Here is a 27,993-nt window from a genome sequence, read left to right on the forward strand (position 1 = left end):
CTGCAGATCTGAGGTTATTATTGATATTTCTCTCAGTAATCTTGACTCCAGCTTGTGTGTCATTCAGTCTGGCATTTTGCATGATGTAATCTGCGTATAAGTTAAATAAACAGGGTGACAATATACAGCTTTGACATACTCATTTCCCAATTCTGAACTAGACCGTTGTTCCATGTCTGGTTCTAATCGTTGCTTCTTGACCTACATACAGGCTTTGCAGGAGGCAAGTAAGGTTATCTTCTGATATTGTCATCTCTTTAAGAATTTTCCAAAGTTTGTTGTGATCCACACAGTCAAAGGCTTTAGTGTAGTCAATGAAGCAGAAGTGGATGTTTTTCTGGAATTCCTTTGCTTTTTCTATGATCCAATGGGTGTTAGCAATTTGATCTCTGGCTCCTCTGCCTTTTCTAAATCCAGCTTGTACACCTGGAATTTCTCAGTTCATGTACTATTGAAGCCTCACTTGAAGAATTTTGAGCATTACCTTGCTAGCATGTGAAATGAGCATAACTGTGTGGTAGTTAGAACATTCTTTGGCATTGCCCTTCTTTGGGATTGGAATGAAAACTGACCTTTTTCAGTCCAACAGACTACCTCCCATTTTTTCATTACCTTGTTTCCAAATGATAATAAAACCAAAAATAACAACTCAAAGTCTATATCCCAGAAAGCATTGAGCAAAAAGGGAATGGTAAGGATGTCCAAAATTCCTATCCTCCATAAAACAAGGGCATTAGCAAAAAGAAAAAAAACATATATATGTATTAGATATAACAAGTTCTGTCATCAGCATAAGGGGTTCAGCGTTACCTAGACAGAGGCAAGGGATCTGTGAATCTCTCTGGATGATCATCTCCCCAAATATGTTCGGAAGACACTAGTGACGTGGGAGATGGATAGGTTGCAAGAAAAGGGCCCTGTGGTCAAAGTAAGTTTAGGAAACACTGGGATAAATAAAGTGAAACTTTTTTCTTTACTGCCAGGTCTTCTTGCCTTCATTGTGCGTGATAAAGCTTCACGTACAGTGTATGGTAATGCCAGTAGGCTCTGTCTTGCTCAGCTTTATGTCCCTAGCACCTAGCATGACATCTGGCAAATAGCTGCATTCAGCATGCTTACGAAATGAATGATAAAATAAAACAGAGATTCAAGCCCTAAAGAGATTCATTTACATATGATATATGACAGCTTTTGGAACTCTGCTTTGAGAAGATATTCAGGCTGAAAACCAGTAGGATTATGTTGTGCAGCCCCTCCGTGCATGGGCTTCCCCGGTGGCTCAGTGGTAAAGAACCCGCCTGCTAATGCAGGAGACATAGGCGACAAGGGTTGGATCCCTGGGTTGGGAAGATTCCCCTGGAGGAGGACGTGGCAATGCACTCCAGTACTCTTGCCTGGGGAATCGCGTGGACAGAGGAGCCTGGTGGGCTACAGTCCACAGCGTCACACAGAGTTGGACACAACTGAAGTGACTTAGCATACACTGGTGCACGCCACCTTGGGTTGTTGAGAGAACCTTGCAAGGGGGTGGGCCTGGGGGCAGCCTGGCCATCCCAGTCTCTCTCTCCTGGATCTCCTGACAGGAGTGAGGCTGCCTGTCCGGGCTCGGGGCCTGACCTGAGAGGTGCTCTCTTGAATCCTTGTCCTCAGGCTGGGATCATCGCCGAGGGGAAGCTGAAGGAGCTGACACCCGCCCTGCCTGTGATGTTCATCAGGGCTGTCCCTGCAGAGAAACAGGACTGCCGAGGCGTCTATCTCTGTCCTGTGTACAAGACCCGTCAGCGGGGACCCACCTACGTGTGGACTTTCCAGCTGAAGACTAAGGAGAAGCCATCCAAGTGGGTTCTGGCCGGAGTCGCCTTGCTTCTGCAGGTTTAGCTTCCTGCAGAACCCCCGAGGAAGCAAAGCTGGGCTGGAGGCTGCCCAGAGGGACTGGTGGGTGAGGGCTAAGACCACAGCCATAGAGAAAGATAAGAAATGGATAGTACTCACAGTTCTGAAGAGTTCCTTTGGGGGAACTCAAGAGAAGTGCCTAAAGTGAGGTTGAGCTGGAGGAGTATGGACCTAGGAACTAGGATTGAAGAGTTTCCTAACACTGGCCCTTTCCTAATAAAGTGATTTGCTCTTCAACTGTATTTGGCCCAGGCTCTGAGTGTTGCAGGGTCAGAAGTTATCGTGACAAGCCCAAGAGAAAGAAGTCACAGATCCCTGAGCCCTGATGTTACATGACCCCACATCCAGTGCCCTGGTTTCTGGCTAGTCCATGGGCCAGCGGCCCCAGGCTCACCTGTGAGGCAGAGTCTACATTTTAACAAGCACCCCAGGTGACCTATATGCATGTTACTCTGGATCAGGGGGTCACCAGACTTTTTCTGTTAAGGATCAGAGAGCAAATATTTTAGGCTTTGCAGGGCATATTGTTTCTGTGCAACTGCTTAGCTCTGCCACTGTAACCCCAACGGAGCCACGGACATACATACATAAGTGGATGTGGCCACATTTCATTAAAACTTTATTTACAAAAATGGGCAGTCAGCCACATTTTGCTGATCGCTGCTCTAGAGGATAAGGGAGGTATACATGCAATATTTGGGCTTCCCTGGTGGCTCAGCGGTAAAGAATCCCCCAGTCAATGCAGGAGACACAGGTTCAATCCCTAGGTCAGGAAGATCCCCTGGAGAAGGAAATGGCAACCTGCTCCAGTATTCTTACCTGGAGAATCACAGGTACAGAGGAGCCTGGTGGGCTACAGTCCATGGGGTCACCAAGAGTCAGATACGACTTAGTGACTGAATGACAACAAATATGCAATACATATCTTCAGTTAATCCCCACAAGCATTTATCAAGTGTTTTTATCTAACATCTACTTCTTGCTGAGGACAAAGCCACAAACAAGGTAGGTTGTTTCCTTGTCTCTCCGTCATCTTTCAGATCATTTAAGAGGGGCCCAAGGAGAAACATTTCACCAAAAGCTTTCTCATGTACAATTTTCCTCAATTTTCCTGTGGAACACATTCTTGCTGGATGCCCAACAAAATCTATGTGTTTTCATGAGTTGTAAAGCTCCCTTTGTGGGGCTTGTTTGTTGTCTGGGCAGGCTCCCTGTTCCTTCTAGGATCTTTATTCCCATGTATCCTTGGAGAAACATTTTTTAATTAATCACTACTTAGAAAAGTGGTTCTTAATCTTGAGCAGGTATCAGAATCCCCTGGAGGAATCGTTAAAACAAAGTTCTGTGGGCATCCTTCAGCATTTGACCTGGTAAGAAACTGCCGACGCTGCAGGTCTCAGGACCGCACTTTGAGAACTGCTTACTCCAAATGTAAAATCCTACCCTCCTACAAACCTCTGCTATGAGAGGACAGAATCTAACGCCGACTCCACCATGATCTCCCTGCTTTCTGCCTTGTGGTTCCCACACCCTCAAAAGAGGGCCCTCCCTCTTCATCTTTGTGCCAAAAGGGAGGTGATACATTCCTCCGGAATCCAGGGATTCCAACTTAAGAGTCATCTCTTGTGCATCAACCAGAAAAGCACTTTCTGCTCTTTGCGTGCAGTTTACAGTCTCTTGCCTAGAGGTCATGTTTCTGGGGAGTCAGCTCTGTCTTCCTCATCAGCATCATCCTGCCTGCCCCGTCACTGGGAACAGTATGGTAAGAGCAGGCAGAGGACCAAGATGGAAGGGGAGTGGTCTCGATGAACCAGAGCAGGACACCCTGGGTCATGTCACTTTCGAGGACAAGGACAAGTAGACAGGTTAGATGTATCTGTTAACAAACCTGAGTTGTTGAGTCGCTAAGTCACGTCTGACTCTTTGCGACCCCACGGACTGTAGCCTACCAGGCTCCTCTGTCCAAGGGATTTTCCAGGCAAGAATACTGGAGTGGACTGCCATTTCCTCCTCCAGAGGATTCTGCCCACCCAGAGATCGAACCCAGTCTCCTGCATTGGCAGGCGGGTTCTTTATTGCTGAGCCACCAGGGGTCTAGACACTCTATAAATTGAATTGATGCTATTGATTTCTTCCTAACACATACAGACTAAATGAGATAACGAAGACAATTTTACAGCCCAGGACACTTTGGCAAAAATGATGGATGGCCTAAGGGGGACACTGGGAGAAAGAGGGGCAACTGGAAGCCCCAGAGCAGACGGGAGGCAGGCCTGGGAAGAGGACACCAGGATGCCCGGCAGTGGGCGAGCTCTTACCCTGGCACCAGGCTGCTACGTCCCTGTCACTGTCCCTCTGATGGTAAACTTGGGGAGTTTGTTTGAGCTAACCTGGGAGCTCGAGCACCACTGAGGGTTTGTGAGTTTCAGTCAGCACACAGTGGATACCACACACACAGACGAGACAGGGAGTGACCACCAAGTTTATTGAAAGTTAGCTTTGCACCCATACGACAGAGACCACATGTGAGCCCACTGGCCTCTTTGCTCCCCCTTCTGGAACAGAAGACCTGCTCTAGGACCACAGTTCTGAGGGCAGATCCAGTGAAACTCTTTCCAGAGAGCACTCCTAAAATGGGACCTCCAAGTGACACATCTTTCCCGAGGGGTCCGGGAGGACAGACGAGTGGAAAGAGGAAGACTTCTCTTTCTCCTGATGCAGAAGCAAGAAAGTCAACCCGCGTGGATCCAACCCAGAGGCCGAGCTCTCCTCCTCGCCTAAAGCCGTGTTCTGGTCTCTGTTCTGCAGTCCATGGAAGACTGAGAGGACAGGGATGCTTTCTAAGGAACGCAGTTCCTTGGGATGGAGCCAAGTCTTCTTGAACGGACCAGGGGACAGAACGGGGCTCTTTGAGCCCCGGGTGGGGCTACGGGTGGGGCTTCTTTCCCAGGTGGGACCTCTGATGCTTGTCGAGGCTCGAGCTCCAGCTGAAGCTCTTGCCGCAGCGGGCGCACTTGTAGGGCTTCTCGCCTGTGTGCACCCTCTGGTGCCGGTTGAAGTTGGACCTCTGGATGAAGCTCTTCTCACACACAGGGCACTTGTAGGGCTTCTCACCCGTGTGGATTTTCTTGTGGTAGCGCAGCCCCGAGAAGTCACTGAAGCCCTTCCCGCAGTAGTCGCACTTGCAGGGCTTTTCCCCCGTGTGAATCCGCTGGTGCTTCACGAAGCTGGAGCTCCGCAGGAAGGCCTTTTGGCAGGTGGGGCACTGGAAGTACGTCTCCCGGCTGTGAGTTCTTTGGTGGAAAACCAGTTGTGAGTTCCGGTAGAAGGTCTTGCCACACTCCCTGCAGGTGGGGAGTCTCTGGGCCATGGGGGCCCTTGGCTGCCCCCGCAGGGCAGCCTCTCTCTTCTCCTCAAGCCATGGTGCAGGCGGCTCCTTGGGAAGCGGGGGCAGCAGGTGCGGGCCTGGCTGCGTCCTGGAATTCGTCTCCTGGGGGCAGAGGTGACCCCCCGCCCCCTCGCCCTGCAGGTTCCCCTGGACCTCCGAGAGGTCCTCTCCTTCTCCAAAGGGTCTTGGCTCGTCCTCACCAAACAGGCCGCTCAAGGGAGTCTGAGGGGGAGGCTCTCCTGAGGCCAGAGGGTCCTGGGCCCTGTAGTTCTCCAAGTTCAGGTTCTCTTTGTCATTCTCCCCTCTGTCCCCTGGAAGACAAAGAAGATGCAGAATAGTTCAGTCAGCGGTCCGCCCTGCTTGCCAACCTGTGTGTCAGAGAAAGAGTCAGCACAAGACATAATGACTTCTCTTTACCAAGAAGAAGGCAAATGCTGTCGGACCTGAGCACCCGGCACTCGCTTCTCGTGTGTCCAGGCTGTGACTCAGCTCTGGACAGGAGGAGAACGAGAGACAGCAGAGGACGGCTTCCAGAGGCCGAAGTGGCCGCCTCGGAAGAGCAGCAGCCAGCTTCTGAAGCCCAGGAGGAACAAGTCTGTATGGGAGAGCACTATGCTAAAGAGCATTGGTTTTTATCTGATTATATAAAAAGGATAAATATGATCACGAAAAATAATTTGAAAAGCATATGAAAGAAAACAAAATCAGCCTTAATGAGAGCACCCGGAGGCAACCACTGTGAGTGTACATTTCCTTCCAGTCTTTCATTTAAACTCGCATGTCAGGAAGATACCCTGTTGAGGGCATGGCAACCCGCTCCAGTATTCTCGCCTGGAGAATCCCCATGGAGAGAGGAGACTGGCGGGCTACAGTCCATGGGGTTGCACAGAGTCAGACACAACTGAAGGGACGTAGCATGCATGCACGCACATACATGTGTAAGTTTTTGGCTGACACGACCAGTACCATAACTGTATAAACAGTTCTCTACCTGGCTCTGTAGCCTTCCAATGGTAAAGGGTGGTGGTTATCAATTTCACACGGGTCCTCCCTTCCACAAGTCACCCCGAAGTTCGTGTCATGTCCCGGGGGCTGTGGTGCCCAGAGAAGCTGCCGTGTGCAAGTCTGCACCCTTGGTGTGCACAGGAATCCAGCTTCATTGGTGCTTCACTAACTTCATTAACTCATGAAACAGCTGCATTTTCTTTTTCTCATAATTTGGAGTTTTGGTTGTTACTACTCAGTGACCTGTGTGATAAAGATCTTTATGAGGGTAGAATTTATCTTCAGCTTGTATATATGACCTTATTCCTGCAGATCTGAAGGAGCCGTCTGCCCTTCTCTCTGCCATGTCAGTGTCTTTGGAGCTGTTTGCCCTTCTCTCTCCTATGTCGGTGTCTTTCACATTATCGGCTAGAGACCCAGGAATCTGCTGGAGAGCCAGACCGGAGCTTGTTAATTCAGAGCCTTAGAACTCGTTCCTCTTGGAAGGCCAAGGTACTCTCTCTTGTCTTTGAAGAAGCCTTTATAGGTATCATTTTAAAGAGCTGAATAACGGCTCACATTGGAGATATGATAATAAACACAGTAGACTAAAACACTGTAATTTATTTAAGACTTCTCCTACTGTGGGAATCTAAGTTGTTTGTTATGTTTGGGTACTGTAAATAATGATGTGAGAAGTTTTCTTCACAAATTCTGCCCACATTTCTGATCAGTACCTTAAAGGTTCCCCAAAGTACAATTACTGTGTCAACAGGCATGAATGGTGTTACTAAGGCTGCTGACACCGACTGGCAGATCAACTTCCAGAACAATGGTGCCGTCCTCAGGTCCCAGAGGCTGGGCAGGGAGGAGGCAAGTGTTCAACGCCTACCTATTACTGTCTCAAGAATCTGCTGCTCAGATTGGTGGGAAACGGCTTCTTGTTGGTGTAAATGTTAGCTCTTTAGTTATTAAAGGATCAATTTTTTTCACATTTCACATCATGAGTTACTTCTTATACTCCAAAACTGCTGTCCATTATTTGTAAACTGGGAAAGTCACTTTTCTCTTATCAACTTGCACTCACTCTATTTTAAGAAAAATAGTCACTTGTCTGTCATGTCCATGAGAAGAGTTTTTCACCAGTTTAGTCATTACCTTTATTTTGTTTGGGGTTCTGTGCTCCATGGCTCAGTCGTGTCTGACTCTCTGCCACCCCATGGACTACAGCCTGCCAGGCTCCTCTGTCCATGGGATTTTCCAGGCAAGGATACTGCAGCGGGTTGCCATTTCCTCCTCCAGGGGATCCCTCTGACCCAGAGATAGAACCTGAGTCTCTTGTGTCTCCTGCACTGAAGGCGAATTCTTTACTGCTGAGCCATTGGGAGTGGGAAGAAGCCCCTTGTTTGGAGTTATTTTTATGTGTAGAAGTTGTGGTTTCTTTCTTTTTAAATATAGTCCAGTCTGTTAATCATTTACCTAGTGATTTTTTTTTCTGTCACTTTTATACTTATAAAAATCATCCCCAGCTTGACATGAGTCAAATATTTACCCATTTTCTTCCCTATTACTATTATTTTATTTTCATATTTTATGTCTTTTCCATCTGCTTCCAACTTATTTTGGTAGACGACACACACAAAGTTGAAGCAGATTACTCTTCCTGGAGTGTTTCCTCCTGATTCTGCTCAGAGAAGAGTGACTCTTCCTGTGGACTTGTGTTGCTTCCTCCATCAGTCCTTCACAGACCAGCCTCTGGTCCCTGGCTCCCTTGTCAGTTCCACTGGCTTGTATACTATCAGTATTGCACTATGTGAATGAGTTTACCTTTCAGAAATGACATATTCTGAATATTTACCAACCCAACACTGATGAAACACTCTTCTTTCAAACCTTTTTACTATCCTTGCAGTATTCCTCCCAATAAGTGCTTAAGAATCATTTTTCCAAATATAGTTGACTCTCAAAACAATGTGGGGGCTGGGGCACCCACCCCAGTGCAGTCAAAATCCAAGTGTGACTTCACAGCCAGCCCTCCGTATCCAGGCTCTGCACCTGTGACTTCAACCAAACGTGGATTATGTACAGACTTATTGAAAAAACTCTTGAGAATAAGCATTCCTGCACAGTCCAAACCCTTACTATTCAAGTGCTAACTGTATGTGTATAAGTTTCATCCTCTGAAATCGTGATTAGAGGTATGAGTGTAAGACTTTTTGAAGCTCACTTCCCTGCTGACCTGCTTTTCCTGTGAGCTGTTCTTCCATGTGGTCAAACAGAAGAGCATATCCACTTTCTCCTGGGGCATGTGCCCCACTTGCTCTGAGCCCAGGTCAGGCTTCCCTGGTGGCTCAGTGGTAAAGAATACGCCTGCCACTGCAGGAGATGCAGGTTCCATCCCTGGGTTGGGAAGATCCCCTGGAGAAGGAAATGGCAACCCACTCCAGTATTCTTACCTGGAGAATCCCATGGACAGAGGAGCCTGGTGAGCTGCAGCCCATGGGGTTGCAGAGTCAGATATAACTTAGAGACTAAACAACAACCACTAAATCTAGGTCTGGCAGGCTGTTAATTCTGGTAACCTTAGGGATCAGACCACTCCTTTCTTGTCCTGTTATTACTATCTCATCCCTGCACACCTTGACTCCTATGTCAGTGGCCCCTAGGACTCTCCTCCTTGCAGGGCACCCTCCCAGCCTGTCCTGCAGGTGGCTGCTTCCTAAGTCTCTCTCCCCACAGATCCTCTCTCAAGAACCTACGATGGCGTTTCTTTGCCTTATCAAGGCAGGCTGGCTTTATACCCTCTCCACAGTCTGGTTCAAGGTAAGATCTAACGGGACTGTTGTTAGAAAACGAGATGAAGGGGGGTGTGTGTGTGTGCGCGCACGTGGGTGTGTAGGTAGGTTTGACAGTCGATTTTACCTAACTGCAGTGTTTTTAAAAGAATTCAGAAGGCAAAGGGTGACCGCTGTTTTACAACAGACCAAATTCATATTTCTTTGTACCAACCTTAAAATACGTGACTGATACGAAGTATTTGTTGTTGCTGCTGTTTAATGAAACTTGGGGTGCACAGAAAGTAGCTGAAACATGTTTTTCTGCTTGTGTGTCTTGTTTATTTTGTTGGGAGTTAGTGGGTTACCATTTACCATAACCACAGTAAAAAAAAAAAAAAGGCCCCCAGTTACTCTGGACCTTCTCCTTAAGAAGGGTAACAGTAATCTGTTAGATGATCTTTTTTATTTTATAACAGAACTCAATCCATATCTGATTTGCTCTCAGCCTGTACAATCTTAATTCTCTCTAAGAAAGGAAGCCATCACAACAGGCTGGAGTGAGGCAGCATATCACATTCAGGGTCCTTCTTCTATAATTAAATATCTGTCAACAACCTGACAGCTAGAGATGAGGAGACCCCACCTCAGTATTCAACCTGGACTCACCAGGTCATGGCTGGTTATGACCGATGTAATAGAAACCAAGTCCTAACCTCTCTCCCCACCACCTCCAATTTAATGACTGGGGGTCAGAAATGGCTGGGGACAGGTCACTCACCTATGCAGGTGGGTCTTGGGATCTTCTCACTGGCCTGCAGGTGTGGCCCTGCCAGCTCTGCCCCATACCCAGCTGGATCAGTCAGGTCAGGCCTGGCATTGGAAATGCCTGGAACAGAGAGGGGATCTGTGGGCCTGGATGAACGGGGAGGACTGGGGACCAGGCTGTCTGTTCACAGGAGGGCCCTGAGTGGAAAGGGAACTGAGAGGCTCTGGACACCACTGAGGAGCCCATCTTGCAGGGACATGGGGAACCACTAAGACACCAGCACCCCCGGGATGGCCGGATGACGGCAAAGGCCACAAAAAGAAGGCTCTGGGCAGGAGGGGTCAGGCCTCTGGCAGGCTGGTGCGCGGGTTGTGACTGGGTCCCCACCCGTAGCTGGCTGGGACATGGTTAGCAGAAGAGAGCAGGCACAGTCGGCCACAGCTGAGCCCCATCATAACTCAGCACCTGCAAGCTCCGAAACAGTGAGAAAGTGACTAGATCTGCCGCTCACTGTCACCATCTTACACCCGGCACCCACTTCACCGAGGAGAGGAGCCACCATGGGGCCAGGCGCACACAGCGTGTTTAATACACGGGAGCTGACACTGTTGCCCGCCCCCTCCAGCTCCCCAGCTCCTAGCCGTGTCTCCGAGGGTTTCCGTCACCCGGAGAACGCCGAGCAGAGCGGCCAGTCGCCCCTAGAGCAGACGGGAGGTGCCCCTTCCACCAGGCTGACCCACCTGCACCTCCTGAGACCATCTTCCCATAGGTCTCCAGCATGAGATCCCAGTACTGCTCCTTCTGGGTGGAATCCAGGTGCCTCCACTGCTCCTAGAGAAGAAGACAAGGCATGGGTCCAGGGGAGGGTCCCGAACCATCCCTCTGCCTGTGTAGGGCTGAGGAGAAAGGAATGGGCCTTAGGGTCCCAGCCATCGGAAGGTCTGAGAAACCATGGGAGGCGGCTCCAGACGGAGTCGACAGGCCCGGCCTCTGTACTTCTTGCCATGGAGAAAAAACACGTGGGTTTTAGGTCCCGCATTCTCTTTTAAGTTGCCTGTTTGGGGGAGCCCTTTCTCCACTGGGCTTGTGTTTAACTCTCAGTGCTCATTCGAGAGGACTTTGGGCAAAAGAAAGAGCCTGATATTCCCAAGATGTCATTGATGTCCGGAAATTCAGGAGCGAAAGGAAAGAAGTTTTGCAATGTATTTCTGATTAGCAGATATTAAGCTTAAAAAAAGAGAGAGAGAAGAAAAGGAGAAGTTAAATGTTTTCGGGTGGAAGAAACTGCAAAGGTGAAAAGTGACCTCTGTATTTTTAACTTGATCATAACCACATTTTAAATATGGATTTTAAAATTTTCTAAAGTAGGAAGTTTTAGCAGCCTACTTTGTTGATCTTCTATGAGTGAAGTTACCTTAACAACTGTCTGGAAATAACCAGCTTGAGCAAACACTGCCGAATGCAGGAGTCCTTGGTCTTTCAGGTCAGAACACACAGACCCCCGCTTTGGCACTGGCAGTAATACCCACGAGGCGGCCTGGCCCCCCGGACACACGGGCACCAAAATAGTAGCCACCAACTGCCGAACAAGGCAGATAATACATCTACCAAAACCCTCCGGGGCAAAAATCGACCCTTTCAAAGCCCAGAAAAAAGTCTCTGAATAGCATACCTCCAACCTTAAAGCCAGACTTACTCGAGGAACTGCCAGAAGCCAGAGGTGCTTGAATGAAACCCTTGACTTAAGAGACAACACGCCAACTACAGCCCTCCCACTCCTTCTCATTTTCACAAAAGCAGAAAAAAATCTAACTTCCTACTCTGGGAGGACAGAAGAATGAGATTGGATGGGGACATAGTCTGGATTTCATGTGGAAACAGCACCACCTTGTGGGTTTCTGGGGCACTGCCACAACTGACTTGCAGAGATGTGTGGACTGCGTTCCTCTCTGGAGGTCTGAACAAACGGGAACGGACGCCAGGCATCCCGGAGTCTGGGAGGCTCTGTCTCTGATTCAGTCACACATCTGCCACGTGGACTTCACACCCTGCCGCTGTTCTCGAGGTTCCCAACTCAGGGAAGAGAGTACAGGACGTGATTCCTTACATTTAAACATTCCCTTCAGTTATAAAAGATTCCGTTGAACATTGAGGGCCTTCTGATACAAACAGGTGTTGTTAGTTTAGGGAGGGGCACTGGGTAGGGATGGTCTGTCAGGGCTGAGTTGCTGTTCATCAGGAATTGGCTATACACAGGAAATTTGTTTATACATTACATATATTTACATAGGGCTTCCCAGGTAGCGCACCCTGGTAAAGAATCCACCTGCCAATGCAGGAGACACAAGTCCGATCCCTGGGTCGGGAAGATCCACCGGAGGAGGACATGGCGACCCACTCCAGTATTCTTGCCTGGAGAATCCCATGGACAGAGGAGCCTCGCGGGCTACAGTGTATGGGATCGCAGAGTCGGACACAACTGAGAACATACCACATATTTATATACATAAATACATACATACATATATATACATACACACACACTCATACACACACACATATATATATGGTGTTGCTGGTGAACATTAAGAATCTTTGGACCTCGAGCTATCCAGAACAGGTTATGGCTAATGTCAGTATATAAGTATCGCAGAGCTAACAGCTAACCTCACTAGTTGAAGTATGTTAATATATACACCTTTCACAGGGATACCCTATATTTACTGTAGAAGCAACAAGAAGCCTCCAGGTCTGCTTGAGATCCTTGGCGGAATACCCAGTTCTTTTCCCCCAAGCAGCTTCCTGCCTAACAGTCTGGTTCCTGAGTACCCTGGAAGCAGGAAGAAGGGTACTCTTGAGTCACTGAAAAAAGTATATCCCCGTGCCCACTCCCCACCCCCTACCCCACGTACAATGTGAAGCTGGGACTCTGGTTTCTATATCTCTGGGCCTGGAGAGCTGAAGCTCAGACCTGGCTTCACACCACGTCCAGCACACATCACCTTCCATCTCCTTACCTGCACTCTAAGGACCCCACAAGGAGAGTCCCGAGAAGAAGGAGTTCTCTAGAGGTTTGGAAGAATGCTTTGACTAAAGTCTACAGGTGCTTGAAAAACTTTATTTTTATCAAGTGCGACTTTTCAGAATCGCTCACACATAATCAAAATAGATCTGTTTCTGAGACTTCTGTTTGAGGCCAGGATGGAGTGAGAGGGGCTGGGTTTACCTTCCTGCTGAAACCCCGAGGGCAAGGTTCTGGGGTCAAGAAGCAGGGGACCCCACTCACCTGAGATGCTGTGTGGAGAAGGGAGGCTCCGAAGTCCTGGTCCCCGACAGGCATTTGCTCGGGTTGGGCAGGCAGCTGGGTGGCGGCCGCTGCTGAAGGCAGAGACTGAAGACTGAGCATCCTGACGTCCTTCTCGACCACTCACAGAGGGCACAGGGAAAACCTCCCCCCCGAGAACCCACACGGGTCCCACCATCCGTGAGCTCAGACCCACGTTTACCTCCTTAACCAACTCCGGCTCCTCCGACCTTCCCGACAGCTGCCCCTGACATCTCCTCCCACCTTCCTCAGACCCCAGATCCGAAAGGCCTGGCCCTGTCATAAAGTGGTTTACATTGCAGACTGAATCCCCAGTCGCAGTTGATTCCTGTAGGTGCACCCTGCTTCCCACATGTCCAGACAAACCCCAATTGGAGCAGCCCATAGTATCAATTCCCTGCTGGCCTGCTGATCACAGTCCCCTGGTTTCTCCAGGACGCAGCACACACACCACCACCAGGAACCACCCCACACCTGGACCTTGCTCCGCGTCAGACTCCTCTTTCACCACACAGCTCAGCGGCTCCCTGGGCCCAAGGGCTGTGTTCTGGAGCCCAAGCTCCTGAGGTTCTTCAGCAGGAGACTCTGCGTCCCCTGCCAGGCAGCTCGCGGGCTCCGCCTTCTCTGAGAAGACTTCCTGTCCCAGAACTTGGATGCTGATCTAGAGACAACACAGTGCTGATTACTGAAAGACCCAAGTGAGGGTTTCTGAAAAACACAGAGCTACCCTTCCAGAATGCATCCTAAGGCAGGCCTTAGGGACACGGGGCAGGGAAAGAAAAGGCCAGCATTTATTTCTGGTCCAGCAGGAACTGGGCAGGAAAGCATCCTGAGAGCAGCTGGAGGACGAGGCCAGAGGGAGACCTGGGAGCCCTTCAGACAGGCCACTGGGGCTGTGTTTCTACTGGACAGCCTCCACCAATTAAGATGCAGGCATCTTTGGGACAACTCCCCAAACACTCTAAAGATGGGATGGGAGGGGAGACTTTATCTTCAATCCCTAATGGCTAAAAAGTGTAGAGTTACAGGGAGAACTAGGATCAGGGGTGGCATGAGGATACACAGAGGAGGTATAATGAGAAACACGCGGAGGAGGTATAATGAGTCTTCATCCCAGACTCCTGGCATAGAGCTCTGAAAACCCTGTAATGTCCTGAAGGACAGGACTGCCAGGAGCCACTTCTGTGGTTCAGAATGAGCCCTTCCCAACCGTCTCTGAGTTGATCATGATAGGGTAACTCTTGGTGGCCCCGGATAGCTTCAGGATGGAGGCCCGTTGTCAGGGGAACTAACCTGGTGACTAGAGGGCCAGAACGTTCAGCCCTGCCCCTCAACCTCTAGGGGACGGAGAGGGGCTGGAGCTCTTCAACCACTAACGGCCAATGATCAATCTATCATGCCTGAGTACTGAGAACGCCACAGTAACTCCTAAGCTGCGGGGTTCAGGGAGCTCCAACCCAGTGAACACATATAAGGGTCAGGAGGATGGAGTGCCCAGAGGAGGGCTTGGAAGCTCTGTGTATCCCCCATCTCTTCTATTTGGCTGCTCCTCAATCACATCCTTTAGAACAAACTGGAAAATGGAAGCAAAGTGTTTCCCTGAGAGCTGAGTCATCCGAGCAAGTTATCAAACTTGAGGAAGGGGCCATGGGAACCTCCCAGTCTGTAGCCAGCTGGCCGTAAGTCTGAGTGACCCCTGCAGCTTGTGACTGGTGGCTGAAACGGGGGAAGTCTTATGGGACCAGCCTTATCCTCTGGGTTGAGCCAAGCAGACTGCTGCTGTCACAACTGAACTGAATAGGAGGACACCGAGTTGAGATCAGAGGCTTGGAGAATTGGTTGTTGGTGTGAAAAACCTGACATATTCAATGCCAGAAAAAAGATAACACCCCTGGGACTTGGCTGGTGGTTCTGTGGTTAACCACTTCCCTGGTGGTGCCAATGCAGGGGACACAGGTTTGACCCCTGGTCCAGAAAGATCCCACATGCTGTGGGGCAACAAAGCCTGTGCATCACAACTACTGAGCCCACACGCCCTAGAGCCGATGCTCTGCAACAAGAGCAACCACTGCAACCAGAAGCCCATGCGCCGCAACCAGAGTAGCCCCCGCCACTAGGGAGTAGCCTCCACAACTAGACAGTGGCTCCCGCAACTAGAGCAGCCTCAGCAACTACAGAGTAATCTCCACAACTAGACAGTAGCCCCCGCAGCTAGAGAACACCTGCACGCAGCAACAAAGACCCAGCACAACCAAAAGTAAATAAATTGATTAATTAAAAAAAACAACACCCCTGCTAAGACCCCAGAGGACCTGGTGCTTCCCTCACGGATCACAGCACTCTCTGCTCACCCACTGCCACAGCCTCTGGGGGTCTCCCTTCAAGCTCTCCACGAGGGTCACGGCCTCCTCCCCGCTGCCTGGGCACTGCTTCCGCACCCACGTCTGGATTTCCCCGGGCAGAATGCTCAGGAACTGCTCCAGCATCAGCATCTCCAGGATCTGCTCCTTGGTGTGAACCTCTGGCTGCAGCCACTGGGCACAGAGCTTCCGAAGCTGTTGGAGGGTCTCGTGGGGCCCGGACGTCACCTGGTAAGGAAACTGCCTGAAGAGCTGGCGTGCAGTCTCGGGGCTAGGGGGCTCCCCTCGGGGGGTGGCATCTGGGCCAGGGAACGGGAGCTCTTCGGCCTTGGGCGGTGGCGGCAGCAGGACGGTAGCCTGCCCCAACTCCACGGGCATCGTCTGGCGCGGCGAGTCCTTTTAGAGGATGTGCTTCTGGGACGGAGCTGTCCCCGGGAGAACCAAGTCTTCTCAGAGCCTCTCACAGGGACCCTGGAGGGGCAGCGAGAGCGACATTACATGGGCTAGGGGATGCACTTTCACAAAGAACAGAATCACTTGCCCTGCCTGAGAAGCCTTGGAGGGAGTTGTGGGTCTTCTGAAATCAATGGATGCACTATTTTACTTTGAAATATGGTAAACATGAAGCTGCAAAGCAAACTACTAGAACCATAGCTAGACTGTCAGAACTCTGACCATTTTTCCAGAGTTCTCTCTTGGTCTTCAAATGGCCAGACCAAGTAGAAGAATGAAATGCACCACGTGAAGCGTGTTCACTAGGTTTCCAGGTAAACAGCTCTTCTCCACCACACTCCGATATCTGCATCCATAGGTCTGCAGACTAAAACAGACAGCTCAACAGAGACACTGATGCCCTAGGATTAAAGACTAAGGTTGAAATGATTGCGTGCGTGCATGCATGCTGAGTTGTGTCTGACTCTTGGCAACCCCATGGACTGTAGCCCACCAGGCTCCTCTGTCCATGGAATTTTTCAGGCAAGAATACTGGAATGGGTTGCCATTTCCTTCTTCAGGGGATCTTCCCGACCCAACAATCAAACCCATGTCTCCCGCATTGGCAGGTAGATTCTTTACCACTATGCCACCTGGAAGCCCAAGGTTGAAATGACTAGATGCTTCCAAAATAAATATGAAGTTGAAGAGAACTTTTTCCCCAAAAGGTGCAATCAAAGTTCTAAGTGACTTCTTTTGAGTGCTGTGTTGACAACTGGGAATTTATGAAAAATCTGTCATACTAAAATTTTCAACCCTAAGCTGAAAAAAGTCTTAGAATAAATACTGACTACTGCAAAAACATTCCTACAGACATGAAGCAAGTTTTATGGCAAGTGGTATCAAAATTCAGAAGGCAGGAACTAAGACAAGGAAAAGAGAATTAGGAAATGGCAAAGTTAATATTAAGATATTTTAAAAGCAGCATGCAATATTTCTAGCTAGCTTTCTTCATGTAATCCTAATATTGGATTATTTGGTCTATCTTAAAATATTATAAAGGAGCTGGAGGTCATCATTTCTCTAAAACATGAACCACAACAACCATAAAAACACCCAGTCACTCAGGTGCCAGGGTTAATCAGAGATCAGTGCAGTACTCTAGCTTTTGATGGCTGCTTTGTCCTTGAGGGGGCTTCCCTGATAGCTCAGTTGGTAAAGAATCTGCCTACAATGCAGAAGATTCCTGGGTCAGGAAGATCCCCTGGAGAAGGGATAGGTTACCCACTCCAGTATTCTTGGGCTTTCCTTGTGGCTCAGCTGGGAAAGAACCTGTCTGCAATGCAGGAAACCTGGATTCGATCCCTGGGTTGGGAAGATCCCCTGGAGAGGGAAAGGCTACCCACTCCAGTATTCTGGCCTGGAGAATTCCATGGACTGTATAGTCTATGGGGTCGGAAAGAGTTGGACATGACTGACCAACTTTCACTTTCAATTTTTTTACTTTTGTCCTTGGGGTGTAAGAGCAATGTCATTATCCCCATGACTTCACCCAAACAGTTCACTCTATATCACAATATCATTTAAAAATAAAACAAGGAGGAGATTGCTTCAAGATGGTGGAGTAGAAGGCCATGTGCTCACCTCCTCCTGTGAGAGTGCCAAAGTCACAGCTAACTATTGAACAATCATTGACAGGAGGACACTGGAACCCACCAAAAAAGGTACCCCATGTCCAAAGACAAAGGAGAAACCATAATGAGAGGGCAGAAGGGACGCAATCAAGAAAAAATCAAATCTCATACTTGCTGGGTGGGCAACCCACAAACTGGAAAACAATTATACCACAGAGTTCTCTCACTGTTGGGAAGGTTCTGAACCCCAAGTCAGGCTTCCCAATCTGGGAATTTGGCAAAGGGACTAGGAATCCCCAGGGAATCTGACATTGAAGGCCAGCAGGACTCGACTGCAGGACTTCCATAGGACTAGGGGAAACGAAGACTCCACTCTTGGAGGGCACAAAATCTTGTGTGTACCGAGACCCGGGGAAAGAAACACTGACCCCACAGGAGATCAAACCAGACCTGCCTGCTAGTGTTAGAGGGTTCCCTGTAGAGGTGCAGGTCAGCAGGGGCTCACCACAGGGATGCAGACACTTGCAGCTGCAGTCCTGGGAGGGGCACCTTGGCATGAGCCCTCTTGGTGTTTGCCAATAGCCCCACCATCAGTTCAGTTCAGTTTAGTCGCTCAGTCATGTCCGACTCTTTGTGACCCCGTGGACTGCAGCACACACCAGGCTTCCCTGTCCATCACCAACTCCCAGAGCTTACTCAAACTCATGACCATTGAGTCAGTGATGCCATCCAACCATCTTATCCTCTGTCGTTCAATCTTTCCCAGCATCAGGATCTTTTCAAATGAGTCAGTTCTTTGCATCAGGTGGCCAAAGTATTGGAGTTTCAATTTCAGCATCAGTCCTTCCAGTGAATATTCAGGACTGATTTCCTTTAGGATGGACAGGTTGGATCTCCTTGCAGTCCAAGGGAATCTCAAGAGTCTTCTCCAATACCACAGTTCAAAAGCATCAATTCTTCGGCACTCTGCTTTCTTTCTAGTCCAACTCTCACATCCATACATGACTACCAGAAAAACCATAGCTTTCACTAGATGGACCTTTGTTGGCAAAGTTATGTCTCTGCTTTTTAATGCTGTCTAGGCAAAGGAGATCAGTCCTGGGTGTTCATTGGAAGGACTGATACTCAAGCTGAAACTCCAATACTTTGGCCACCTCATGCGAAGAGTTGACTCATTGGAAAAGACCCTGATGCTAGGAGGGATTGGGGGCAGGAGGAGAAGGGGACGACAGAGGATGAGATGGCTGAATAGCATCACCGACTCGATGGGCATGAGTTTGAGTAAACTCCGGGAGTTGGTGATGGACAGGGAGGCCTGGTGTGCTGCAATTCATGGGGTCGCAAAGAGTCGGACACGACTGAGCGACTGAACTGAACTGAGGCTGGTCTACCATAGAGCCTATAGATTCCAGGGCTGGGTCCCCTCAGGCCAAACTAACAGGGAGAGAGCACAGTCTCACCCATTAGCAGATAATTGGATTACAGTTTTACTAAGCAAGGCCCTGTCAGAGCAAGACCCAGTTTTTCCCCAGTTCCTCCCATCAGGAAGCTTACACAAGCCTTTTAGCCTCATCTACCAGAGGGCAGAGAGCAGAAGCAAGAACAACTACATTCCTGCAGCCTCCAGAACAAAAACCACAATCACAGAAAGTTAATCAAAATGAAAAGGCAGAGGATTATGTCACAGATGAAGGAACAAGATAAAAACCCCAGAAAAACAACTAAATGAAGTGGAGACAGGCAACCTACCAGAAAAACAATTCAGAATAATGATACTGAAGATGATCCAGGAGCTAAAAAAAAAAAGAAAAAATGGAGGCACAGGTTAAGATGACATAAAAAGGTTTAACAAAGATTCAGAAGAAATAAACCAGAAAAAGAAAGCAAATTTTTTTTTTGCGGGGACAAAATAGAAAGGTAAGAAGAATATGTTTCTTGTGTGGGCCCCACTAACTGTCCTTTGTGCTTACAAAGAGACCCACGTATTGAGCTGGTCAAAGAGTTCATTTGGGTTTTTCCATAACATCTTACAGAAAAACCTGAACAAACTTTTTGGCCTCCTGATATTTCATTCATATATTCATCCAGCACCCAGAGGGCTACAGCAACATGTGCTCAATAATTCAGGAATTCTATTTCTTTTCATGGCAGCCTACCCACTGTAATTAACAACAATACTGGAGAAAGCCTAAGAGGCCACTCTTTTCAGGCAAGAAAGGAATCCCTGAGAGATTAAAAGCTCAGAGGAGGGTCCCATGGTCATCACAGCTGTCTGCAAAGGAAAGATTTCCCAAGCCCAGTGCAGGAAGCTGGAACTCAAGCAGAGACCAGGGGCTACTGAAGCGGCTAGAATCGTAAAGAGCAGGGCAGTGGGGAGGAAGAAGCTGTGGCAATGGAGGCAGACAGTTGTGAAGGGAGGGGGGGGTTTCCTTGTGATGAATCTTGGCCAAGGGTTGGACTGCACTCAGCATGGTGGAACTATCCAAGGTTCCACAGGGAGCAGTTGCTACCATGTTAAAAGAGCAAATGAAGGATACAGAAGACCAACCAATGATGAGAGACATTTACATTTCTGACCCCAAAAGTAGAGAAACATTCAATGCATCCTGACTTATCTGAAAGGTCATGTTAGGAGTAAGGACCATGCTCAAGAGTAAGACCTACCTACTCTAAACATGCCCCCCCAAACCTAAAGCCAAGCTTCAACAATATCCACCAAGGAGGCCCAGTCTGTTGGTTTATTCTGATCCAGTTAGAAGAATTTGAGGGAATTCCTTGGCAGTCCAGTGGTTAGGACTCCATGCTTTCACTGCCAACAGCCCAGGTTCAATTCCTGATAAGAGAACTAAGATCCCACAAGCTATGCAGAACAGCCAAAGAAGAAAAGAATTTGAAACACCTTGGGTTTTCCAAAGATCTACCCTAGAACCAAGCTGGTTATTGTTCAGTCACTAAGTCATGTCCGACTCTTTGCGATCCCACAGGCTATAGCATGCAAGGCTTCCCTGTCCTTCACTATCTCCTGGAATTTTCTCAAATTCATCTCCATTGAGTCGGTGATGTTATCTAGCCATCTCGTCCTCTGCTGCCCCCTTCTCCTTTTGCCTTTAATCTTTCTCAGCATCAGTGTCTTTTTCAATAAGACAACTCTTTGCATCAGTGGCCAAAGTATTGGAGCTTCCGCATTAATTCTTCCAATGAATATTTAGGGTTGATTTTCTTTAGGACTGACTGGTTTGATCTCCTTGGAAAGGTATGACAAACCTAGACGGAGTATTCAAAAGCAAAGGCATCACTTTGCCAACAAAGGTCCATATAGTCAAAACTATGGTTTTTCCAATAGTCATGTATGGATGTGAGAGTTGGACCATAAAGAAAGTTGAGCACTGAAGAACTGATGCTTTTGTATTGTGGTGCTGGAGAAGACTCTTAAGCGTCCTTTGGATTACAAGGAGATAAAAACAAAACTAACACGACCCAAAGGTGATCAATCAGTAATTGAACTGCCTGCTAGAAGAAAACTCAACACTCTTCAGAAGAAGATAACAGAATCCTTAGTGTCTACAATGTGCCATCCACAATATCCATGATGTGATCCAAAATTACTAGATATGTAGAGAAGTAGGAAAATGTGACTCAAAATCAAGGGGAAAGAAGTCAAGAGAATCCAGGCCCTGATGGCCTGTGGATTTAAAAACAACATAATTTTAATGATAGAAGAGATTGTGACTTTTCACAGAGAACTAGAAATCATAAAGGGAAACAAATGAAAATTCCAGAAAATGAACTGTCAACCCAGAATTCCACATCCAACAAAAACACCTTTCAAAGGAAGAATTAAAATAAAGACATATTTCAGATAAAAAAAGCCATGAGAATTTTCTCCCAATGATGCGTACTGCAAGAAATGCTGAAGGACATTCTTCCTTTAGTTGAAGGAAAACTCATATCTACAGAAAGGAATGAAATCTCCAAAAATGGTAAGCATATGGTGAATAAATGTAAGATACTATGCTTCTATTTCTTCTAACTTCCTTAAAAAAAGCAATTGACTGTTAAGGCAAAAATAGCACCAGTATAAGCAGAATATAAGTAGAAGTGAAATATATAAATACAGCACAAAGAAGGGGGTAAATGGAATTAATCTGTTATTAGGTTATTACATTTATGAGGTGCTAATGCAGAAACAGAAACTTGAAAGGAAGAAGTAATGTCAGGTGAGGTGACAGATGGGAAATGTAAAGGTGTTAAGTGAGGGGTAGGAAATGAGAGATGTGAGTTATAAAGTGGAACAATATTAAAGCACACTCTGATAAGTTAACCTTTGATAATTTAAGGATGCATAATGCTAGCTGTTAAAGGATTATAGAAAGAGGTATAGCTAAAAAGCCAAGAGACAAACAATGAAAAGCAGTCAATAATATACATGAAAGAATCAAGAGAAGAATAAAAGCAGAAAGGTCAAGTGGAAAAAAAGACAGTATGACAGACTAACACCCAACCAATCAATAATTACATTAAATGTAAATGGACTAAACACTAGAATTATAAGGTACAGATTGTCAGATTTAAAAAAGCAAGACTCAACTATATACTATCTACAAGAGACATTTTATATACAAGGACACAGATAGTTTGGAAATAAAATGGAGGAGAAAAGACATTCCATGCAAGCAGCAAGCACATGAAAGCTGGTATAGTTACATTAGTATCTAACCAAGAAACTTCATGACAAAGAGAAAAGGAGGGACATTTTATTACAATAATTGGGCCAAATCACCTAGAACACAAAGCACCCTAAAAGTGTAGGCACCTAATATCAGGTCTAAAGGGAAAACTCCTCAATCATCACTGGAGATTTTTAACACTGTTCTCTCAGTAAATGATAGAAAAATAGACACACACACACACAGTATATATATATATATATAAGTATATATACACACAGTGTGTATATATATATATATATATATATATATATATATATATATATATATATATATATATATATATATATATGAGTAAGGAAATAGATATCTACTACTGTGGGCAAGAATCTCTTTCTTAGAAGAAATGGAGTAGCCATCATAGTCAACAAGAGAGTCTGAAATGCAGTACTTGGATGCAATCTCAAAAACAACAAAATGATCTCTGTTCATTTCCAAGGCAAACCATTCAATACCACAGTAATCCAAGTCTATTCTCCAACCAGTAATGCTGAAGAAGCTGAAGATGAACGGTTCAATGAAGACCTACAAGACCTTCTAGAACTAACACCCAAAAAAGATATCCTTTTCATCATAGGGGACTGGAATGCAAAAGTAGGAAGACAAGAGATACCTGGAGTAACAGGCAAATTTGGCCTTGGAGTACAGAATGAAGCAGGGCAAAGGCTAATAGTTTTGCCAAGAGAACGCACTGGTCATAGCAAACACCCTCTTCCAACAACACAAGAGACGACTCTACACATGGACATCACCAGATGGTCAATACCAAAATCAGACTGATTATATTCTTTGCAACCAAAGATGGAGAAGCTCTACACAGTCAGCAAAATCAAGACTGGGAGCTTGTGGCTCAGATCATGAACTCCTTATTGCAAAATTCAGACTTAAATTGAAGAAAGAAGGGAAAACCACTAGACCATACGACTAGACCCTTACGACTATACAGTGGAAGTGAAGAATAGATTCAAGGGATTAGATCTGACAGTATGCCTGAAGAACTATGGATGGGGGTTCATGACATTGTACAGGAGGCAGTGATCAAGACCATCCCCAAGAAAAACAAATGCAAAAGGGCAAAATGGTTGTCTGAGGAGGCCTTACAAATAGCTGTGAAAAGAAGAGAAGCGAAAGGCAAAGGAGAAAAGGAAAGATATATGCAATTGAATGCAGAGTTCCAAAGAATAGCAAGGAGAAAAGAAAGCCTTCTTCAGTGATCAGTGCAAAGAAATAGAGGAAAACAACAGAATGGGAAAGACTAGACATTTCTTCAAGAAAATTAGAGATACTAAGGGAACATTTCATGCAAAGATGGGCTCAATAAAGGACAGAAATGGTATGGACCTAAGAGAAGCAGAAGATATTAAGAGGTGGCAAGAATACACAGAAGAACTATACAAAAAAGATCTTCATGACCCAGATAATCACAATGGTGTGATCACTCACCTAGAGCCAGATTCTGGAATGCAAAGTCAAGTGGGCCTTAGGAAGCGTCACTATGAACAAAGCTAGTGGAGGTGATGGAATTCCAGTTGAGCTATTTCTAATCCTAAAAGACGGTGCAGTGAAAGTGCTGCACTCAATATGCCAGCAAGTTTGGAAAACTCAGCAATGGCCACAGGACTGGAAAAGGTCAGTTTTCATTCCAATCCCAAAGAAATGCAACGCCAAAGAATGTTTAAACTACTGCACAATTGCACTCATCTCAAACACTAGCAAAGTAATGCTCAAAATTCTCCAAGCCAGGCTTCAGTACATGAACCTGTACATGTAACAGTACATGAACCATGAACTTCCAGATGTTCAAGCTGGATTTAAAAAAGGCAGAGGAACTAGAGATCAAATTGCCAACATCCATTGGATCATCAAAAAAGTAAGAGAGTTTCAGAAAAACATCTGCTTTATTGACTATGCCAAAGCCTTTGACTGTGTGGATCACAACAAACTATGGAAAATTCTGAAAGAGATGGGAATACCAGATCACCTGACCTGCCTCTTGAGAAGTCTGTATGCAGGTGAAGAAGCAAGAGTTAGACCTGGACATGGAACAACAGACTGGTTCCAAATAGGAAAAGGAGTACATCACCCTGCTTATTTAACTTATATGCAGAGTACATCATGAGAAACGCTGTACTGGATAAAGCACAAGGTGGAATCAAGGTTCCCACGAGAAATATCAATAACCTCAGATATGCAGATGACACCACACTTGTGGCAGAAAGCGAACAACTAAAGAGCCTCTTGATAAAAGTGAAAGAGGAGTGAAAAAGTTGGCTTAAAGCTCAACATTCAGAAAACTAAGATCATGGCATCTGGTCCTATTACTTCATGGCAAATAGATGGGGAAACAATGGAAACAGTGACAGACTTTATTTTGGGGGGCTCCAAAATCACTGTAGATGGTGACTGCTGCCATGAAATTAAAAGACGCTTGCTCCTTGGAAGAAAAGTTATGACCAGCCTACACAGCATATTAAAAAGCAGAGACATAACTTTGCCAACAAAGGTCCATCTAGTGAAAGCTATGGTTTTTCCAGTAGTCATGTATGGATGTGAGAGTTGGACTATAAAGAAAGCTAAGCACCAAAAAATTTGATGCTTTTGAACTGTGGTATTGGAGAAGACTCTTGAGATTCCCTTGGACTGCAAGGAGATCCAACCAGTCCATTCTAAAGGAAATTAGTCCCAAATATTCATTGGAAGGACTGATGTTGAAGTTGAAACTCCAATCCTTTGGCCACCTGATGCGAAGAACTGACTCATTTGAAAAGACCCTGATGCTGGGAAAGATTGAAGGTGGGAGGAGAAGGGGACAACAGAGGATGAGATGGATGGATGGCATCATCTACTCAATGGACATGAGTTTGAGTAAGCTCCGGGAGTTGCTGATGGACAGGGAGGCCTGGCGTGCTGCAGTCCATGGGGTCACAAAGACTCGGACGCAACTGAGCGACTGAACTGAACTGAAGGAAATAGAAAATCTAAACAACACTGTGGCCCAAGTTGCTATAACTGTCATTTAAACAACAACTGCAGAGTACACACCCATGTCAGATGCACAGGAAGCTCTCATGAAAACAGAGTATGTGTATAATTATGTTTCAAAACACCAGAATCTTAAAGTATAGATTCTCTGACCACAGAGCAGTTGAACTAGAAAACAGTAAGATACCTAGAATATCCTAATATATGGAAATATTAAATAACCTACTGTCAAAGAAAAAAAAACAGATAGGAAATTAAAACATTTTCATATTGACTGATAATGAAAACACAACATATTAAAATTTGTAGGAAATGGCTAAAGGCTGCTTAGAGAGAATTGAACAGCTTTAAGTAAATAGGTTGGGAACGAAGTGAATTGCAAAAGGCTTAATCTGCAGGGCTTAATGCAAAGCCAGAGAAGGAGATACTTTTACAGAAAGGATTAGAGTTAACTTTTCCAGGAATGTCTTTTATAAACAAATTATTATTAGTGGAAGTACTTTGTCTCATAATTAAACAACTGCTGAGTGAATTTTACAACTTAATTCCGACCCTGAGAAAAATAAACTAACTCTATTGAAAATAAATAAACATGTTAAAACTTTTAAATATATATGCATCCTTCACTATCTAGATATGGCTCCTGAATTTCAAATAACAAGTAGCAAGATTTTAGATAGCAAGAGTCTGATCTGTGGACTTATTCATATTTACTTAGTTCCTGAATTAAGATAGCAGTTTAGATAACACCTAGGGAAAGCCACTTTCAGGGAAAACTATGTCTCATAAAATATTTAACTCTGATTTCAGCTATTACACTTTCACATAATGGTAGGGAAAATGCCTCTGGTATTCATAATTAAATTACTTTATGGGCTTTCCTGGTGTTTCACATGGTAAAGAATCTACCTGCAATGCGGGAGACCTGGGTTCGATCCCTAGGTTGAAAAGATTCCCTGGAGGAGGGCATGGCAACCCACTCCAGTATACTTGCCTGGAAATGGACCCCAGTCCATGGGGTCAGAAAGAGTCAGATACGACTGAGCAAGTTAAACACAGCACACACATAAATGGTTCATAGGTTGGTACTGCAAATATTTCATGAGACTGTACTCCTGTTAGTTTTGAAAAAAAATGTAAAGTCATCCCAAATGTATAGTTATTATACTTATTAAAGCTATAACAAATTAGAATGCGTTTTTAAATGAACATCTAGGTTCAGATACTTATCCATTCACATATGAGCAGCCATTCGCAGAGCACAAAGACGGTCTCCTTAAACGTCAGTCAAGCTTCTGAGTCATCTTTTTGAGTAGGGCTGGCCCTTGGACTCTGTCCTTGGCCCTTCTAATCTAGTTTAGCAAGAATCTTTCTGACTCCAGTTTAGGGAAAATCCCCTACTTTTGATATTTGATCAAATTCAACATCCCTTGACCATCCTTGATATCCCACCAAATTCCCTATCACCCTGACCTGCCTTCAGCAAAGCTGGTCCAGTTAGTTTAGCCAGAATGACCCCCTTAAGCCAGACGTTTCCTCTAAGTAATTTTCCATCCACTGACCCCACCCCAAACCTTGGCTATAAATCTCCACTTGTCCTTGTATTCAGTCTCTCCCTCCCATACCTCAAAACCCCATGGAAGTCCCTCTGAATACTGTCCACCTTATTGTTTTTAAGGAGTGTCTGAGTAACTTTTTTCTCTATTAAGTTCCACGTTAGGCACGGTTCAAGCAAATACTCAGAAATGGGCTTCCCTGGAGGCTCAGCAGTAAAGAACATGTCTGCCAATAACGGACAGTGCGGGTTCCATCCCTGGGTGGGGGGAAATCCCCTGGAGAAGGAAATGGCAATCCACTCCAAGTATTCTTGCCTGGAAATTTCCATGGCCAAGGGAGACTGGCAGGCTGCAGTCCATGGGGTCACGAAGAGTCGGACACGACTTAGCGATTAATTAACAACCCTCACAAATACCCAGCAAGGCGAGTATTATTACAGTGTACAGGTCTGAATCTCTGAGGCTCACCGAGGCGGCCAAATTCAAACCCAGAAGCTCTAACCGCCTGTGCCTTTGGGAGGAGAGCGGCAAACCTTTGGTAATTTGGTTGGGGGTGGGGAGGGGGCGGGCTTAGGAGCTGTCACGAACAGCTGGAAGGGAGGAGGAGCTACAAGCACTGAGGCCGGGGAGGGGATCCGGCCCTGCCAGGCGCAGGGTAGCGCTACCCACTGCGCCCTCCACCCTCTGCCCACGACGCCGACCGCACCCAGGAGACAGACTGCGGGCATCAGCCCATATGGGTTCCCTCTTCCCGAGGCTCATTTCCAGCCTTCTAGGGGAGGCAGGAGAGAGGGGCCCCTTCTCGTCCCAGGCCAGAGACGTGGCTGGAGAGTCCGGCGGGGCCCACAGGCTCGGGGGCCCTAGCCCGGTCGGGGTACCGTGCCTCCACCAGAGTCCACTCACAGCCCCGCTGCCCCTCCTCCCGCACTCGCGGCGTCCCCGCGCGCGTCCGACGGCCCGGACGCCGCTCCCGGAGGCCCGGCAGAATCCGGCGCGGACGCGGGTGGCACCATGCCCGACCCCCTGCGGCGGCGTCCAGGCCACTCCAGCCCTCGTGCTCTCACCTCGGCCCGCGGCGCCGGCTTCGGGCGCACTTCCGGGAGTCGGGCTGCTGCGCGCGACTCTGGGTCCGACGGGGCGGGGCGGGGCGAGGCGCCGGGGCGGGGCGG

At 47.0% G+C, this 27,993-nt stretch overlaps 2 protein-coding genes across 7 annotated transcripts in view; one reads left to right on the forward strand and one right to left on the reverse strand.

Moving 5' to 3' along the window:
- DNAH9 (dynein axonemal heavy chain 9) overlaps window positions 1-2,094 on the forward strand; it is a 290,174-nt gene extending 288,080 nt beyond the window's left edge. The window contains exon 69 of the mRNA XM_061141084.1: window positions 1,651-2,094. Coding sequence (XP_060997067.1) covers window positions 1,651-1,878 — 228 coding nt within the window. The 3' untranslated portion in view covers window positions 1,879-2,094. The remainder of the gene's footprint in view (window positions 1-1,650) is intronic.
- Window positions 2,095-4,357: 2,263 nt separating this feature from the next.
- Window positions 4,358-27,959, reverse strand: ZNF18 (zinc finger protein 18). Of its 6 annotated transcripts, XM_061143504.1 has the most exons (8): window positions 27,889-27,958; window positions 26,263-26,383; window positions 15,485-15,964; window positions 13,608-13,794; window positions 13,095-13,186; window positions 10,549-10,639; window positions 9,821-9,928; window positions 4,358-5,592 (listed from the first exon to the last, which is right to left on the reverse strand). In XM_061143504.1, the coding sequence occupies exons 3-8, from the start codon at window positions 15,869-15,871 to the stop codon at window positions 4,820-4,822; spliced, it is 1,638 nt and encodes a 545-aa protein (XP_060999487.1). In that variant the 5' UTR covers window positions 15,872-15,964; window positions 26,263-26,383; window positions 27,889-27,958; the 3' UTR covers window positions 4,358-4,819. The 6 variants fall into 6 exon arrangements, with proteins under 6 accessions (XP_060999487.1, XP_060999486.1, XP_060999491.1 ...); XM_061143503.1 differs by lacking the exon at window positions 26,263-26,383 and having other exon boundaries at window positions 27,889-27,959; XM_061143508.1 differs by lacking the exon at window positions 27,889-27,958 and having other exon boundaries at window positions 13,095-13,183; window positions 13,614-13,794; window positions 26,263-27,354.
- Between the last annotated feature and the right edge of the window lie 34 nt (window positions 27,960-27,993).

Source organism: Dama dama, chromosome 5, assembly GCF_033118175.1.
Source record: "Dama dama isolate Ldn47 chromosome 5, ASM3311817v1, whole genome shotgun sequence".
NCBI lineage: Eukaryota > Metazoa > Chordata > Mammalia > Artiodactyla > Cervidae > Dama > Dama dama.

Coding starts and splice junctions, on each gene's coding strand:
- ZNF18 (XM_061143503.1), bottom strand. CDS start 15,871: ATGCCCGTGGAGTTGGGGCAGGCTACCGTCCTGCTGCCGCCACCGCCC. Junction 13,187..13,607: donor TGACGCGGAGCAAGGTCCAG/GTGTGGGGTGGT, acceptor CTCTGCCTTCAG/CAGCGGCCGCCACCCAGCTG. Junction 10,640..13,094: donor TTCTCCACACAGCATCTCAG/GTGAGTGGGGTC, acceptor CTTCTTCTCTAG/GAGCAGTGGAGGCACCTGGA.